The following is a 15,213-nucleotide window of genomic DNA, read 5'->3' as shown; positions in this document are numbered from 1 at the left end:
CTACATTCTTTCTTGCCAGTTCTGAAAACCTATATTTCAAATGCTCCAAGAGTCATAAATAATAGTCATGATTCTATGTGGCATGTGTATTACCGCTAGGTCAGTTCATACGTATAACTTTACATAGTATCTTGTGTAAAAATAGCTTTGGTTATTAAAATCATTGCAATAAAATACCTGCACTATAATATTAAGTGTGTTCTTTGGTACCTAGGTGATTTTCCTTTTTTAATGGATGGACTCTTGTTTCATTTCTTAAAAAATATCTGAATATTCCTTAACAAACAAAGAGAATGCACTGGTTTAGGTGTCATTCAAATTTCTCTGCTGGATTTGAATCTGCACATAGGTTGCGGGCCTGGCAGGTTCAAACACTAGGCTAGACGAGCAAAATCACACTGCTAATCCACTGAACTCAGACAACCCCGCACCATGTTGGTTGTACTCCTACAACACAACCCTTCCTGAAGACCAGCCCTGCCTAAGTCCCTAACCACTGGTGGTGGTGGTGGTGGTGGTGGTGGTGGTGTGTGTGTGTGTGTGTTTGTTTGCACGCACGCACCCACACACAGTACTGAGACACCATACACCTTCGTGGCGCGGTGGAACGGTTGAGAAAGTCCGATCTTAAAGATGTCCACCCAATGGCTCAAAATTACTATGCTCCAAACCACGAAACAGCCAAGCACAGCGAGGATGATCATGGGCTGAAGGTGTACGATCCAGTGGTGCTTTCCCGCTCATAATTTTTCTTGCCAAGTCGTCACCTGGCTGAAGTGTGTGTCTCCGAACAAAGTCAGAATGCAGGTGAGCTAAGTCTTTGGTTTCTTTGGACTATAAATAACACTTTGTTTTCTTCAAATATTTCTAAGTATAAACCTGCTATCTTGAGGTCCTGGTCTTTAAAATTTTATTTTTTTTAATTTAAAGCTTTTCCACCGAGGTTTCAGTTCGTGGTTATTTCTTCATGCTTTGGTACAAGTGCTTGATGAAGACGATGAGTTGCCGGAATTGGAGCTGCCCTCATCCTGCCACTTGTCCAGACTCCTCCTCCTCGCATTCATGAAGAAGTTGCTGACGGTGCTCAGCTCCAAGCCCAGCTGCTGGGAAATGGTGATTTGCAATTCTTTGGATGGACGCTTATTTTCCTTGAATATTGCGTGGAGAGTTCGACGCTGGACATCTGTGAAGACCAACCTGGGCTTTTTGGGTGTGTTGCCTCTATCCTTCCCGTGTTCTTGCTCTTTCCTTTTGCATGCTGCAAAGAAACACAGAAGGTATTAGAATAGACTGCCTGGAAGAATTGAGAGCAGAAAGGCACAGCCCGTAAAATTTGTTTGGCATTCCTCTTGGCCACTTTCTGTCTACTGACCTCTGATTTTAGTGCCATCCGTCGTAGGCTGGAAGGGAAGTGTAACAAAAGCATGGAGAATGAGGAGGAGGTGGAGTTCTGCCCTCCTGCCTTTTTGTATTCCAGGTTCTCAATTCCTTACTAGACGGTCCACCAGCTTGATGCAGCCTCTGTGCTTTCCCCAGGTAGCCCTGCTCTTCTGCCCGCCCCTATTTTTCATTCCTAGCTGTTCCGCATCTTGAATTTCAGAGTTCCCCTAAGGCCTTAGGTGCCCATTAGCACAAATTAGCTCAGCAATCAGAGCAGCTGAAAAGCTAATGGGTAAAAGCTGAAAAAGCCTCCAGTCTGCAGAATCCAATCTAGGGATCTCCCAGGTTTTTAATCATGGGCTACTAGTAAAAAATGTTTTGAGTGTTACACTCTTTACTTCTTTATAAGGGACATGCGTGTGTTACTGTACCACTGTATTACGGGCATTATAAAGCATACACAAAATAGAGACATTTGTAAAGGTGTAAAATAAAATAAATAGACATAGAAATTCTCTACCATAGGTGCATCAGCTTGCCCAGGTCCCAGAGTGCATTCACCTCACTCTACGGGACTACAGGTCCAATATATCAGGAAATATAAGAGTAAGAATTTCAGAATGGACATGAGTGTGGCCCTCAGTCATAAAAGAGAGATTTTTAGGCCAGTCAAGTCTTCTGGTACCTTTTATAAGATATCCCATAGATCACTGGCTATGTCCTATCCCCACCAGGATGGAAAGCAACAACATAATGGGAAAGATTTATTAAATGTCCAGCTCCCTCAGAGCACTGAGCTATATATACTGAATTAGGTGAGAGTCCCTAAATAGAGCCCCTCCCCTCAGGGACCTACAGCCTTCACTGGCAACTAGATTAAGTCCCTGAAAAAAAAAAAAAAGCTGACTAGACTGAAGTCAAGTCTACAAGCCCATGTAGACCCAGCTTTATATAATACTGATGCACAAGGCTGATTGATTCATTCACTTATATTCAAAAATGAATATAACACAAGCTTTTCTCTTAAGCAGGTTAGTGGTTACATAAGCAAATAACTTTAAGAGTATAAAAAGAGTATACAGGAAATGATCTCCGCTTAAGGATATTAAGGAAGGCATCTCAGAAGAGGGGTGCTTACGCCAGGCCCTAAAGGATGCATGGAGTTTGCTAGTGAGAGAAGTGGGAAAAGCGCATTCGCGGCAGGGGAGCAGCCGTTGTGAAGGACTGATGAGTCGTAGCACACTGGTGGTGGGCAAGAGTGCATGCAGGGAGGAAAGCTGTCGGGGACAAGGCTTCACAAGTAGAGATCAGATCTGAATTGTCTTGTAAGTAAGGTCTTGAGTAAGGGTGTTGTGTGATTAAATATGGATTTAGAAAAACCCCTCTGGTGGTGTTGCGGGGGATGAACTGGAAAGCAGCAAAATTAGGCACCAGCACGCTGTGGTGTGCCACCCACACCCCCTCAGGACTAAGGCACTCATTCTTGTACCTGCTGGAAGAGACCGGTGGCTCTCAGCTGAGGCCCCTTCTGGGAATAGCCCTTGGCCAAAGGTTATGCCACCCTGGGGTGGGGTGCGGGGCTGCCTACATCCAGTCGGGGTGTGGGGGGAGTAGGGGGTGGGGGTATAGAGGGTGGAGGTTGAAGAAAGTGGGAATGTATTGGCTTAAGTCTCCCTTGCATCAAGTTGGAACAACTCTGAAGGGTTATCCAGTTCCAGAGTACCTACATCAAAGTTCAGCTTCTCCACCTGCCTGGTCTTACTTCCTCCACTCTCCCCAACGGGCGCTAATCTCCATAGCCCTCCTCAATAACCTTTCTGCATGCAAGTCTCAGAAACTCAGAGTCTGTTTCTCAGAAAACCTGACCTAAGACAGAAGCCAATTAGAAAACCAGTGTAATGAGGACCCCAAACTAGACAATGGCTGTTGAAGATGGAAAATAGGGAGCAAATGTAAGAGCTTCTTGGAAGGTAGAATCAAGAGGAATGAAAAATGACAACCTGGCTGGGAGGATGGAGTTCAGCGCATCTCCCAGGTTTCTTACTGGATGGCAGTAATTGGGGCCATTAGGGAATGCAGATGGAGAAATGAGTTTTATGAGAGCAGTAATCACTTCTCTGTGGGACAAAATGCACTTGAAATGCTTATTGGACATTTTGTTAAAGATCCCTGGTAGGTAGCTGTCCAGCAGACGGCAGGATATATGGGGCCTGCAGCTCAGGGGAGAGGTCTGGGCTAGGAACGTAGACTGGGAAGTCACCAGGGCTCCACATGGTAAATTACACAGAACACATACCTAAGGGAAAATAAAGAACTGAGCATCGGGTGCAGACTCAGCTTATTTACCATTCACAAGGCAGGACTAAGGGAAATCACAAAGAGATGTCCATTTCCTACCTAACAAGGATATCTGAATGACTTCAGTGTGGTCCTTAGCAACTGGCAGGACTGCGTGGGCTGAAGCAACCCCAGAGCCAGCATTTCCCAAATGGTGTCAGAGGCATGGTATTGTCTCAGATAAGAATTACCTGAAAAGATGGTTTGCAGCCCAAGTACATTTAGAAAAATTTATAGCCTTCTCTTCAAAACGCATAATGTGTTAGCACATATAATTATGTTTCCCAAATTTATTTAATTCCATAACCTTGTTTGGTAGAGACTGTCTATTAATGTCTCATACAATACTAATGTTGGGGAAATGCAGTTTGGAAGTTCCTGCCCTGAGCTCTTAAGCATTGCAGGCGTCACCGTGTCAGAATCTGGGAAGTGGGGTTCTCTTGCAGCGAGGACCTGGCTGACTCATTCTATCTCTCCAGGGCATGCTAGCATAGTGCCTGGCTACCAGGGGACCTCAGTACCCATCTGGGTACTGGTTGGGGTGTCTGTGACTCGACGTGTGTGGTTATATCTGGAGAGAACTTCGTGCAGAAGTAGGAATGACTGAATAAGAAAGCAAAGATACCTGTAGAATGAAGAGTGGACTAAAGCTTGTTGAGGGTCACTGAGTGACCTCAACAGGGAGACTAGGAGAAGCAACTTGCAGAAATAAAATCATGTTTCTAGAGGCCTGTTTAGAATTACAGTTGCAAGACCTGCTAAGAGAATATGAATAAGAGCAATGCTTTGGCATTTTCATGGGATTCATTTCAGGGTAGAGATTACCCGTTATGGGGTAGGAAACCCCCAACTGGAAGTCATGAGAGTCCATACAAGTGTGCAAGGGAGGGAGAGAGACAGAGAGACAGACAGAGACAGGGAGCAGAGCCTGACAAGAGGAGCTGCTGCTTAGGGAAAAACATTGCATGTGTTTTATGCAAAAGTCATACTTTTTGTGTGGGTGTACAGTTTTCATTAACAATAGAGAAGTGGCTATTATAGAACTAGACAAAAGGGAAGAGGATTGCTATTGCACGAGAAAGGTACTACTGAAGAGGAGGAAGAAGACCCATCAAGAGTCACCTCCGTGAGGGTGGACAAGCAGATATGTTTGCAGGATGCAGTGGCCAAGTGTAGTGGGCTGTCTCAGGTGACTTTGATCTTCCCTGGGGGTGAGGTCACCTATAGTCAGTACTATGGAAGACAGAAGTAGGCATGGAAAATGGTAAAAGGCAGAACATGATTTTATGCACCACAAGAATAAAAGGTTACAGAGAATTTAAAAAAAAAAAAAAAAGGCAATGCATGAGGACGTGAGCAAAGGACAGAAGCTGTCATTTCAAGCAAGCCTGGGGCCTATTCTTTGCCCATAGTCGACAGGACAGATCCAAGGGTATTTCAAGAAATATGAATTCTGCAGGATGTTGAAAGGTGCTCCTTGAACAATGAGTTTTGTGGTCAGCCAATATGGGAAATGCTGAGTTAATGATTAAACAAACTTCTTTAATGCAGGACTTCTCAGAGCCTTTAACATGCTAATGCGCACCGATACTTTCTAGCTTACAGGGTCTCCTGAATTTATTTGATTAGGTAACTATTCAGGGAATTTCTCTCAGGAATGGTGTTGCTTGAAACAGTATCCCTCAAAATGTGGTTGCCAGATTCATGCTGGTCCATGAACTATTACAACAACATCAGAAAATTGAGAATAAGCAATTAGAAAATTTGACATTGCTACAACATTCTGTGATTATTGTTCTAGTAATACTTTTTTTTAAATTGTATTATCAAAATTATTAATAGGTCCAGGACAGATGGAAATTAGAAACAAACAAACAACTACTCCTTCATTATATAGAGTTTAAGAAGCCCTGTCTTAGAACACACTTTATAACAACATGGTATACAATAATGTACTAAAATCAGCTGCCAGCCAAGCATTCGTGTATCAACTTATATCCATTTTCCTGATTTAATGGCCAAAAGGGCTTTACAGCATCTAAACTGCTGATCAAGCTATGCAAAAGTCTGCCAAGAATTTGTCTGAGAATACGTGGACACACACACGTGGGTCTGGAAGACGTTTACAAAGCTTGATAGATTTATGATACAACTTCTTATTCGGACCTGGGCTCAGAAGACACAAGCTCCAGTCTCAGCTCTGTGGCCACAGACAGATGTGTGGTCTTGGGCAAGTCCCTCACATTCTGGAGTCTTAGTTTGCCCAGCTGCAAAAGAGAGGGCCATGGCTTTCTTTCTTTACAGTATTACAATAAGCACTAAATAAGATAAGATTGTTTAAACTATAAACCCTTAAGAAATATTCTAGATGTTTACAAATTAATATTCTGATCCCTTCTTCTTTGGTCAAGATGCAAGTATAAACATTGAATTTACATAGCAGGCATTCATTTTTGCTTTGTCTCTAGTCTGTGGTATAAACTTGAACACATCACGTGATCTCTTTTTCTGCATCCTTTAAATGAGCAGGCTGTGTTCTAAGGCCCTTGCAGGCTCAAAAGCCCTGTGAGTCAATGAACAGACCCTTACAGTGTCTCTCCTGATTCCCAAAGCCTAATGTTATCTCAGTTAAAAGATTTCTGAGGTAACCTTACTCTGCCTTTAGAACATACAGCACTATGTTGACTTTCCATTGCATCTTCTCTATCCATATGGCTTCTCAAAAAGAGCAGGTAGTGGTTCTGCAAGGATACCAGCCAGTCCTGCAAACAGTCCAGATCCACGTTCATTTGAATGAAGGTGATCAAACATAAACTCACATTCCTCACAGTTCTTCAACTTTAGGAGCTTTAGAGATTAAAACAGTAACAACAGCAACAACCACAAACCCTGTGACAGTCAAGCATTGCCCTCCTAGGACTTGGAGCCATTAAATAATAGGCACTTTATATCCTTACCGAGCTCCTACCTTTTCATTAAAATTGTAGGGCCATTTGTTTAACTTGCTTCCTGAGGTTCTGGGTATATCTGTCCCAGAGTTGGCTGCTTCATACAGGATAGAACTGTGGGTTAGAAGAGACTTTCTTCTTAGGGGCAGGAGTGTATGTTTCAGTGTGTCCTTACAGAAAATACGCCAAGGGTGCAGGTATAATGAGAGTGTACTTTATTTTCCCAGTCTAAGAGGGAGGAAGGTCTTGTATAAAGCACCACACTAGCTGACAGAAGTTTGGGGTTCTGGTTCTGTCATTAGTTGAATGGCTGGGTTGAATCCCCTAAGCAGGCTGGGTCCAGGTTCCTTAACTGCATAACGAAGAGCTCTGACTAAATAGCTCATAGTCCCTTCTAGGCACAGCTCTATGGCTTGATGTGTGTAAAGTGCTTCCAACATCACTCCAGGGGGAAGAGCAGACGGTACAATCCAGGCAGGACTACTGGTTTCTACGTCATAAACAGGCACCTGGAGAAGTGTGAGGGTGGAGCTGTTCACGGTAGCTGGGACCCACCCTCCGGGCCGTGCCCCCTCTTTTATCAGACTATCCCTGTGCCACCACCTCCTGGCAGGCATTGGGGAGAGAAGACCTTGGGGGCAGAGCCCCTGCAGATGAGGTAGCAAAGGGGATGAGACCCATGTGCTTAGTAAACAATATTACCAGGTAAGACTAGAAAATCGAACTTCATAAATTATAATCATAATTTGCAAAGGTCCTTTAGAAAATTGTGCCTTGTCTTGGTTACACTAAAGAGGAGTATGGAGAAGTGTGTGTATGTGTGTTTGAGGGGGTGGGGTGTAGTGGATGCACAGACAGACAAGTGAAAATCAGGGCCTGGCATCCTTCCAGGGAGCCACTCTGTCTGCTACAATAAGATGGGGATGGAGCCAAAGGAGTGGTGAGCCATGAGCCTGTCACTTTAGAGATGTTATTTAATTTTACAACAGCTCTGTGAGGTATCGCATTTAATAGGCTGAAGGAAATTTGGAAATTTAACCTGAAGAGAAGATAGTTTTGGCCTCCAAATCTGGATGGAGAACCCCAAAAAGGTAGACTGAAAGGACTGGGGGGACCCAAGGAAGAACCAGGCTTGGGTGATTCAAATCAAAGTGATCTGGTGGTCTGACTCTAGCAGACTGAGGCAGGAGACCATGTGCCTGCGGCTTCCCCGATCACATGTGGCTTTCACCCTGAGGGTCCTGAGACTATGGCCAAGTGCTTTCCCCTCCATACAACTGCCAGAGCGTCTGCTGTCCTAACGTGATTGCAGGGAGGTGGGCCAGGGAGCAGGAAGGGGAAGGGCTGGGATTCCCAGGGCACCAGGAAACTGCCTTGTCACCTAAAGATGCCATGGCATTTTAGCAGGGGCTCGCCAGAGACCCAGTGTCTTCCCACTAAAGCCCAAAGCCAGTGCTGAAAACTGTCACCTGTGGGGCCAAGAGCCCTGGAACAAGTGAGCCTGCAATGTCCCAGGTCACTCGGGGGAGGTCCGGCCTGGATGTGGAGGAGGAAGGTGCAGGCGGGGTGCACTGGTAAGGCCAAAGCACACCCTGAAATTCTACCCAGTTCCTTGACAGACTTGACAGGGATGTCCCTGCACACCCTGCTCAGGGGAGCTTGGGGCTTTAGGGGGAGAGAAAAAGGCTAAAAAAGCAACTGAGGCAGAATAGGCAAATTCAGAGGGGCAGGAAGTAGTTGGTGGTTGCCTATGGCTGAGTAGGTAGTCGGGGGAAATGGGAGGTTCTGCTAATGGGTATAGGGTTTCCTTTTCGGGGCGCAGATTAAAAGGTTCTAAAATTGATGGTGGTGATGGTTGCTCAGCTCTGTGAGCATACTAAAACCACTGACTTATACACATTAAACGGGTAAATTGTATGGTGTGTAAATTATACCTTCATAAAATGATTTTAAAAAGCAGTAGCTGCGCAGGGTGGGCCCTCTGCTCTCACTCCCCACCTGCCGCTCAGAGGAAACCTCTCCTGGACCGTGGCCAGGACAAAGGGGGTTGCTGTTCATGTCTACTGAGCCTCCCAACACCCTCTCTTGACAGCTGAAGCTGCTTTTACAAAGTAGACTGTACAAGACTATGTATGTATGTGGAGGAACAAGCATGTGAATGAAACAGATTTCAGCAAGACAAGAAAGGGGAGCCACGCACACGAATGTGCCAGGTTCCTGAGCCCGTTTAACAGACCAGGCCCCACCCGGTGGACATCGAAGAGTCAGTGGGTGTCCTGTCACAGCTTCAGGGTTAGACCTCAGACTCCAGGAGTGCTGGGTTATCTGCTTGGCCTTGAGTTATTTAACTGTCCTGTGCGTATTTGTATAAGTCACGTTCCCAGTTGTTCTGGGGATGAGGCAGCTCTTAAGTGGCAAATTTAGAGGACACACTACAAAGCACAACTCCAGTGACTCCTACCTGATACAGCCAAGGGCAGCCTTTACACCGAGAGGGAACTCCCGCACAGACTGTCTGGAAACTGTGATGCCCAGGTGAGGCAGGTGGGGCCAATACCAGCTGCTGGACACCAGCTAGTTTTGCTGGTGTCTGTGAGTCTGCGGGTAGCCGGAGCTCCTATGGAAACTCTCCTAGGCATGTGCATGGAAGATGCACTAAAAACATGCAAAGAGCAGACGTTCTTAGTCAGGGATGGTGACTATCACTCACTCCTGTATCTTGCTTTACAGTGCTTCCGACGCCTCCATTAAACCCTCCCATGTGATCCCCATAAAACTCAGGTGAGGCAGAAATGGGTATTACGCCTTTTTCTGTAGAAAAAGAAATGATGTCAGAGAGGTTAGGTGATGTGGCTATGGGCACACAGCTGGTTAATTGGGGGACCTCCAACTGTACTGTGCCCTGGAGGCAGATGTCAGCACAGTGGACACATCCTGAAAACTTTCCCCTGGATGGTTAAATGGGCAGGAGCAGCTGGTGAGGGAGCCCAGGGGACCCACAGCCATGGTGAGCGGAGCCAGAGCAGCTGGCCAGCCAGGCAGCAGGCCGGGTGCCAGCCACGGCTGAAAGGGCTGTGGTTGGCCCATCCAGGAACGCGGGCTGCATGGAAGTTGAGATGCAGGGAGTTCAGGCAGTGAAGGGGACAGGAGACCCACACTGGCCTGAGAGAGGGACCAGAGTGAGTCTTATTTCAGGAGGGGTGCAGAGGAGCACTGAACACTGTCTCCATGTGGAAATTGGCATTGAGAGGAAGCTGAAGGAAACTGAGCTGACCCAAAGGAAAAGGAAAAATTGGGAAGAGCTAAAGCCAGGAGAGGTCTGCTCCATCAAACTCAGATTGGAAAAGTCACCCAAACCTCTCGCCACCCGACCCTGCTTGCTTCTATCACTGAGCTGACCACCACAGAGAACTGCCTTCCCAGACAGCTGCGGCCTGGAGTCCTTCCGGACATAGCATAGAAAATCTTCCCACCAGCCTCTTTTCTCTAGGGAAGGTCCCATAGCTGCAGCCCAAGAGGTAGGGCTACTGGACTTTATGGTCAAAGGAGAACAGAAGCTGCCTGGACCTGGGAGGGATGGAACAGGATCAGCTGAAACGTACGGTGCTTCCCCTGTGCTAAGCCCCATACATGTATCACCTTATGATGCCCTTCAACAGCTATGGGAGGTAGGTTCTATTACATCTCTAGTGTACAAATGAACAGCCTTGAGGCTCAGAGGTTAAGGGCTGACCCAAGGTCACCCTGACAGTAAATGGTGGAGCTGGGATCAGAGCTAGGACGGGGCCCATTGATGGTGTGGGGGAGGAGGTGGTGTCGGGGGGAGAACATGGTGTGAGGGGGGAGGTGGTGGTACTATGGGAGGGGAGGAGGAGGCGGCATGGTAGGGGGAGGAGGCAATGGGGGGGAGATGGCAGCAGTCGTGGGGGAGAAGGAGGTGGTGGTGGTGTGGATGGTGGGTGAGCAGTTGTGGGAAGTGAGGTGGGAAAGGTCGTTGTGGTACAGAAGAGGTGGGACCCAGGTATTCCTCAGGCACAGAACGGGAGGACATCAGGGAATCACACCAGCTCTCACTTCCCATGCTCCCTCAAACTGCCCTTTCTGTGTGATTCTAGACTCTCATCTCATCTCAGCTCTCCCACAAACTCCCATCTTCTCTCGTTTGTTCTGTGCTCCGTCTGGCACAGGCTGAACCTGAGACAGAACAGTGAGCTGAGAATCCTGCTGAATGAAAGGATTTTCACACCCCTGTGATACTTGCCTCGTCCTCTCGCTGGCCATTCATGCCCACACGCATACATTTCCTGAGCACAGCTCCAAGCTTTCTGAGGCTCGCTAGAAAAGACACAGACCACCTGACCCTTAACTCCATAAAGCTCTATCCCTGCATCACAGCTTCCAAAGGACCAGTGGGAAGAAAATCTGCTGCCTCACACCTGCTCCTTCAGTTAGTAAGGAAAGGTCATGTGACTCTGTTCTGAAAGGCTGGCTCCGAAATTCTGATTTTTAAATTCCTAAACTTCTGTTAATGCCTGGTCCTTTGGGTTTTTATTGCATCAGTATCCCTCATCTAAAAAAGAGCCCTTCAATAGTTTGGGCCTCAATAATTAGAAATGCATGATATCGATGCCATAGTTATGATGTTGATTCTGCAAAACAGTCAAAACAAATGGCAGACCTGATGAATCACATGCTTATTATGCATTACTACCTCATACAGGCCTATTGTGAACTGTAAGTCTTAGTTTATTGATCCTGTTTCTTTAATTAATAGCCATATATAATATTTTATAATATTCACAGCAATTGAAAGTTATAAAATGGAAATTCTTCAAAAATAACCTACCATTTTGACTTTTTTGCTAAGTCATCGGACACTTTCCACAATTAATTTCAAATTAGTGGTTTTCCTTGTTTGCGTTTCTGGAAAGTTGTCTGTAGAGTCAATTGCAAATGCCATTCTCCCAAAGACATGTGTATTATACAACTGGCCCCACAAGGGCCCAGAAAGCCTGAGAGGAAAGCCCTTTGTGGCTACTCTGTCAAGATGTTCAAGGACCTTGACCCTCTGACCCCAACCACCTTTCCTATCTCACTACCCACAACTGCCCACCCACCATCCACACTGAGCCACACTGCTCTGAAGTCAGTTCTAAATACACTATGAGTGAATGTTCACACCTCTGTTCCTTTGCTCAAGCTGTTCCCTCACCCAGAATGCCCTTCCTTCTCTTTCTTTTCCATACAAAAGTTCCCTTGTGTAATCAAGGCCCAGCTCAAGCATCTCATTTTCTATTAAGCCTTCTCCTTCCCCTCTCTCATCCGGGGAGAATTGTCTCCTGTGCCCATAGAGCTCCCCAGATTATTAGTTATTATCTATCCATCTCTCTCACTAGACCACAAGTTCCGTAAGAGTAGATCATAGGTTATTTCTTTGGCAGACCCAGCATCCTTGTTGGATAAATAAGTTGGATGTGGCTGCCTAGACAATGGAGACATCTAAGACACAAGTCCTTATCTTTTGAAAATGGGTACGTATAATGAAGTCCCATGAGATCTAAACCCTTTCACTGGGTGATTATTTTGAAGCAGTTTAATGGCACTGTGGGGGATATTTCTGAATTGTCATTGAGAAGGTAGTGAAGGGGGGTGGCACTGGGGCCCTGGTGAAGGAAGCTGGTATTGTCACCACTCCTGTGCTTGAGTCAGAAGGTGGCTTAGGGCCAGGTAGGGATGAAGCTGGAGTAACAGAGCTGGAAGAGCAGAAGGTGTGGAGGGGCTGGATTTGAGCTGGGGCATTGAAATGAGCTGGGAATAGGACCACCCAGATGAGGTGGCCAGGCCGGGGGCACTGGGTATCAGAAGGCAGAGAGATACTGTCTGCGTCTGTTCTTGTTAAGTCTGGCTGGCGATCGGTCCATATATGTCTTAGTCAAACAGAGTTGATAAGGATCTGATTTATGGATAATGTCAGCAAATATCCACAAAGAGTCTGTATGGTAGAAACCATAACAATAAATTAATGAGATGATCCCAGGGGAAATGTTCTTGGAGAAATTAAGTTAAAATTCAAAGGATGAAGGGCTCAGATGAAGAATACCTTATAAATAAGGTGAAACCAAACACCATTTTGTGTCTTTTTTTCTGGCAACTGCCAGGTCTTGGACTTTTTGTACGACCTCTGGCTTTTGGTGCCCTGGACTCCTGGGTAAGAGGTATCATTCTCTCTCCCTGGGTTTCAGGGCTGGCCTGAATTCTGCAGTGGGGGAGGCTGGAAAGAACCTCAGAAGTTCTTAGCCTTGGCTATAAATTGCAATCACCTGAGAAACTTCAAAAACACTGATGCCTGGGACCTATCTCCAGAGTTACTGACTTATTTAGTCTAGCAGAGGCCTGGGCCTAGGATATTTTAAAGGTCCCTGGGTGATTCCAACACATAGCCAAGGCTGAGAGCCACTGTTCTAAATCCGTACTTCTCAAACTGGAGTGCACAAACTTGGGTTGTTAGGATGAATATTCTGACCCAGCAGGTCTGGGTAGAGCCTAAGATTCTGCACATTTAACAAGCTCCCAAGTGATGCTCAGTTGCTGGTCCAGAATGGCACTTGGAGTAACCAGGGTCTAGAGTCCAGAGCAGAAACGCTAAAGTGTGAGTCAAATACACCAGCATCACCTGGGAGCATGGAGGGAGGCTTGTTCAAAATGCCCATTTCAGAACCCCATCCTATCCTTACTGAATCAGATTCTCAGAGAGAATGGGACTCACAAACATTTTAAACAAGCTTCCCAGGTAATTTAGAATAAAGTTGAAGTGCCACCTGCTCCTAGACCAGTGTTTCAGAACTTGGCAAGATCAGAAGAAGCACCCCACACACACTAGTCAAAAATTCAGACCAGCTGAATCAGAATTTTAGGTGTGGCCTGGGAATCTGTATTTTAAGAACACCAGGTGATCCCTTTGATTTCAGGTTTAGAAAATCTTGGTGGGGATCTTCCACTGGGGCTGGGGAAGGTCCAGGTCACCTTTTCCCCTCTCTCCACCATGAAACTGTCCCTGTAAAATCCAAGGATACTGGCTGTCATAGACAGTGTGCAGAGGAAAAGAAGCAGATATGTGGGGGGCTGGGGCAGGCCCCGAGGTGGACGCATCCACAGTGATCAGTGCTGGAGGCAGAGGGTTTCCTTCTGTGATTCTCAGGAAAGAAGAAGTTGGGTGAGAACAGGAAGGAAGGATCAGATTAACAGCTGTAAGCCCTTACCTGGTAGACCCTCCTAATGCCTAATGCTCAGGGCTGAGGGGCAGCAGCTGCAGAACTGAAGGGCACCCCCTCTGGCAAGTGAGGGTACTTCATCCCCACGCCTCCCCCTTCCTCCCAATTAGCCCCTGAGCTGGCACAGGAGCAGAAAAAAGTGGGGGCCTTATATTCTTTACATCACACTTTCACACCCAAACTAAGGGAAGGACCTTGCTTAGTCCAAACTGGACCTGTTTTATGGCTGTTACGTTTAGGACACGTTTAAAGTATTATTTTACATAATAACATGTGGGATGAAGGCACACACACATACACACATCACAAACCCATGCTGCATATTTTGGGCTGTGCTTTAGCATGCTTTTCAGCCATGTCAAGAATCTCTTAGAACACAGATTACTGGGCTCTACCCCAGAGTTTCGAATCAGTAAGATTTTAACAAGTTTCCAAGTGATGCCGGGCTTACATACAGGGGCAGAATTGAAAATGAATACTAGTGAAAAATTTTAGCAGGTTTATTTTATGGGTGTGGGTGAGCAATTTTGAAATTATCTTAGATATATTACAGGATTGAGCAAATGAATAACTGTGTGTGTGGGTTGTGGGGGTTGGTGGGGATATGGTATTGGGTGCCAGGTTTCTCACTGTAAAGGAAGGGACATATAATTATGGAATAAAGATAGGCAAGAAAAAATCTTATGGGGATATATTGCAATCATGAGGTCATGGTGTGAACTCATGATTTTTAAAGTATGTCTGTCAGCATGTTTATATGCACATGCGTTTATGTATGTCTGAGTGCATATGTATACTTGTGTTTGTGTGTATGTGTGTAAAAATGCATGCATTTTTTTTCCTGGATTTTTCTGAGGGAGCTAAAAAACAGTCACCCTAGCAGACATGAGCACACCTAGTGCCCAGGCCTTCTTGATCTCTAATACCATTCTTCACCGAAATAAACCAGGGCTCATCAAAGAAGGGGCAGATTCTAGGGCTGGGGTAGGGTAGGCGGGATGAGCTTGAGACATCTTATTATGATGCCAGAAGTTTTTTAAAAAAAAAAGAAGAGAAAAAAGAAAGATGGGAAGCATGTCACAAGAACACAGGAGCCAGATTAAAGCAGCTCTCACTGGTCAAATCTGAGGCAGTATGGGCATCAAAATAGGAAAGGACAGCCTCGATTATAAACCCCTGGGAGGAGTGGAATGCGTGAGTACACCAGTAACACATGATAGGTAAACGAGAGAGAAGGGGCTCGTGCTCACAGAAGAAAGCCGAGCTGACTGTCAGCA

General features: G+C 45.9%; 1 protein-coding gene across 1 annotated transcript in view; it reads right to left on the bottom strand.

Moving 5' to 3' along the window:
• Window positions 1-204: 204 nt before the first annotated feature.
• ONECUT1 (one cut homeobox 1) overlaps window positions 205-15,213 on the bottom strand; it is a 32,454-nt gene continuing 17,445 nt past the window's right edge. Inside the window, exon 2 of the mRNA XM_031453023.2 lies at window positions 205-1,258. Coding sequence (XP_031308883.1) covers window positions 966-1,258 — 293 coding nt within the window. The 3' untranslated portion in view covers window positions 205-965. The remainder of the gene's footprint in view (window positions 1,259-15,213) is intronic.

This window comes from Camelus dromedarius, chromosome 5 (genome assembly GCF_036321535.1).
Source record: "Camelus dromedarius isolate mCamDro1 chromosome 5, mCamDro1.pat, whole genome shotgun sequence".
Lineage (NCBI taxonomy): Eukaryota > Metazoa > Chordata > Mammalia > Artiodactyla > Camelidae > Camelus > Camelus dromedarius.
The sequence above is the reverse complement of the archived record's forward strand: the minus strand, read 5'-3'. Positions and strand labels throughout refer to the sequence as shown.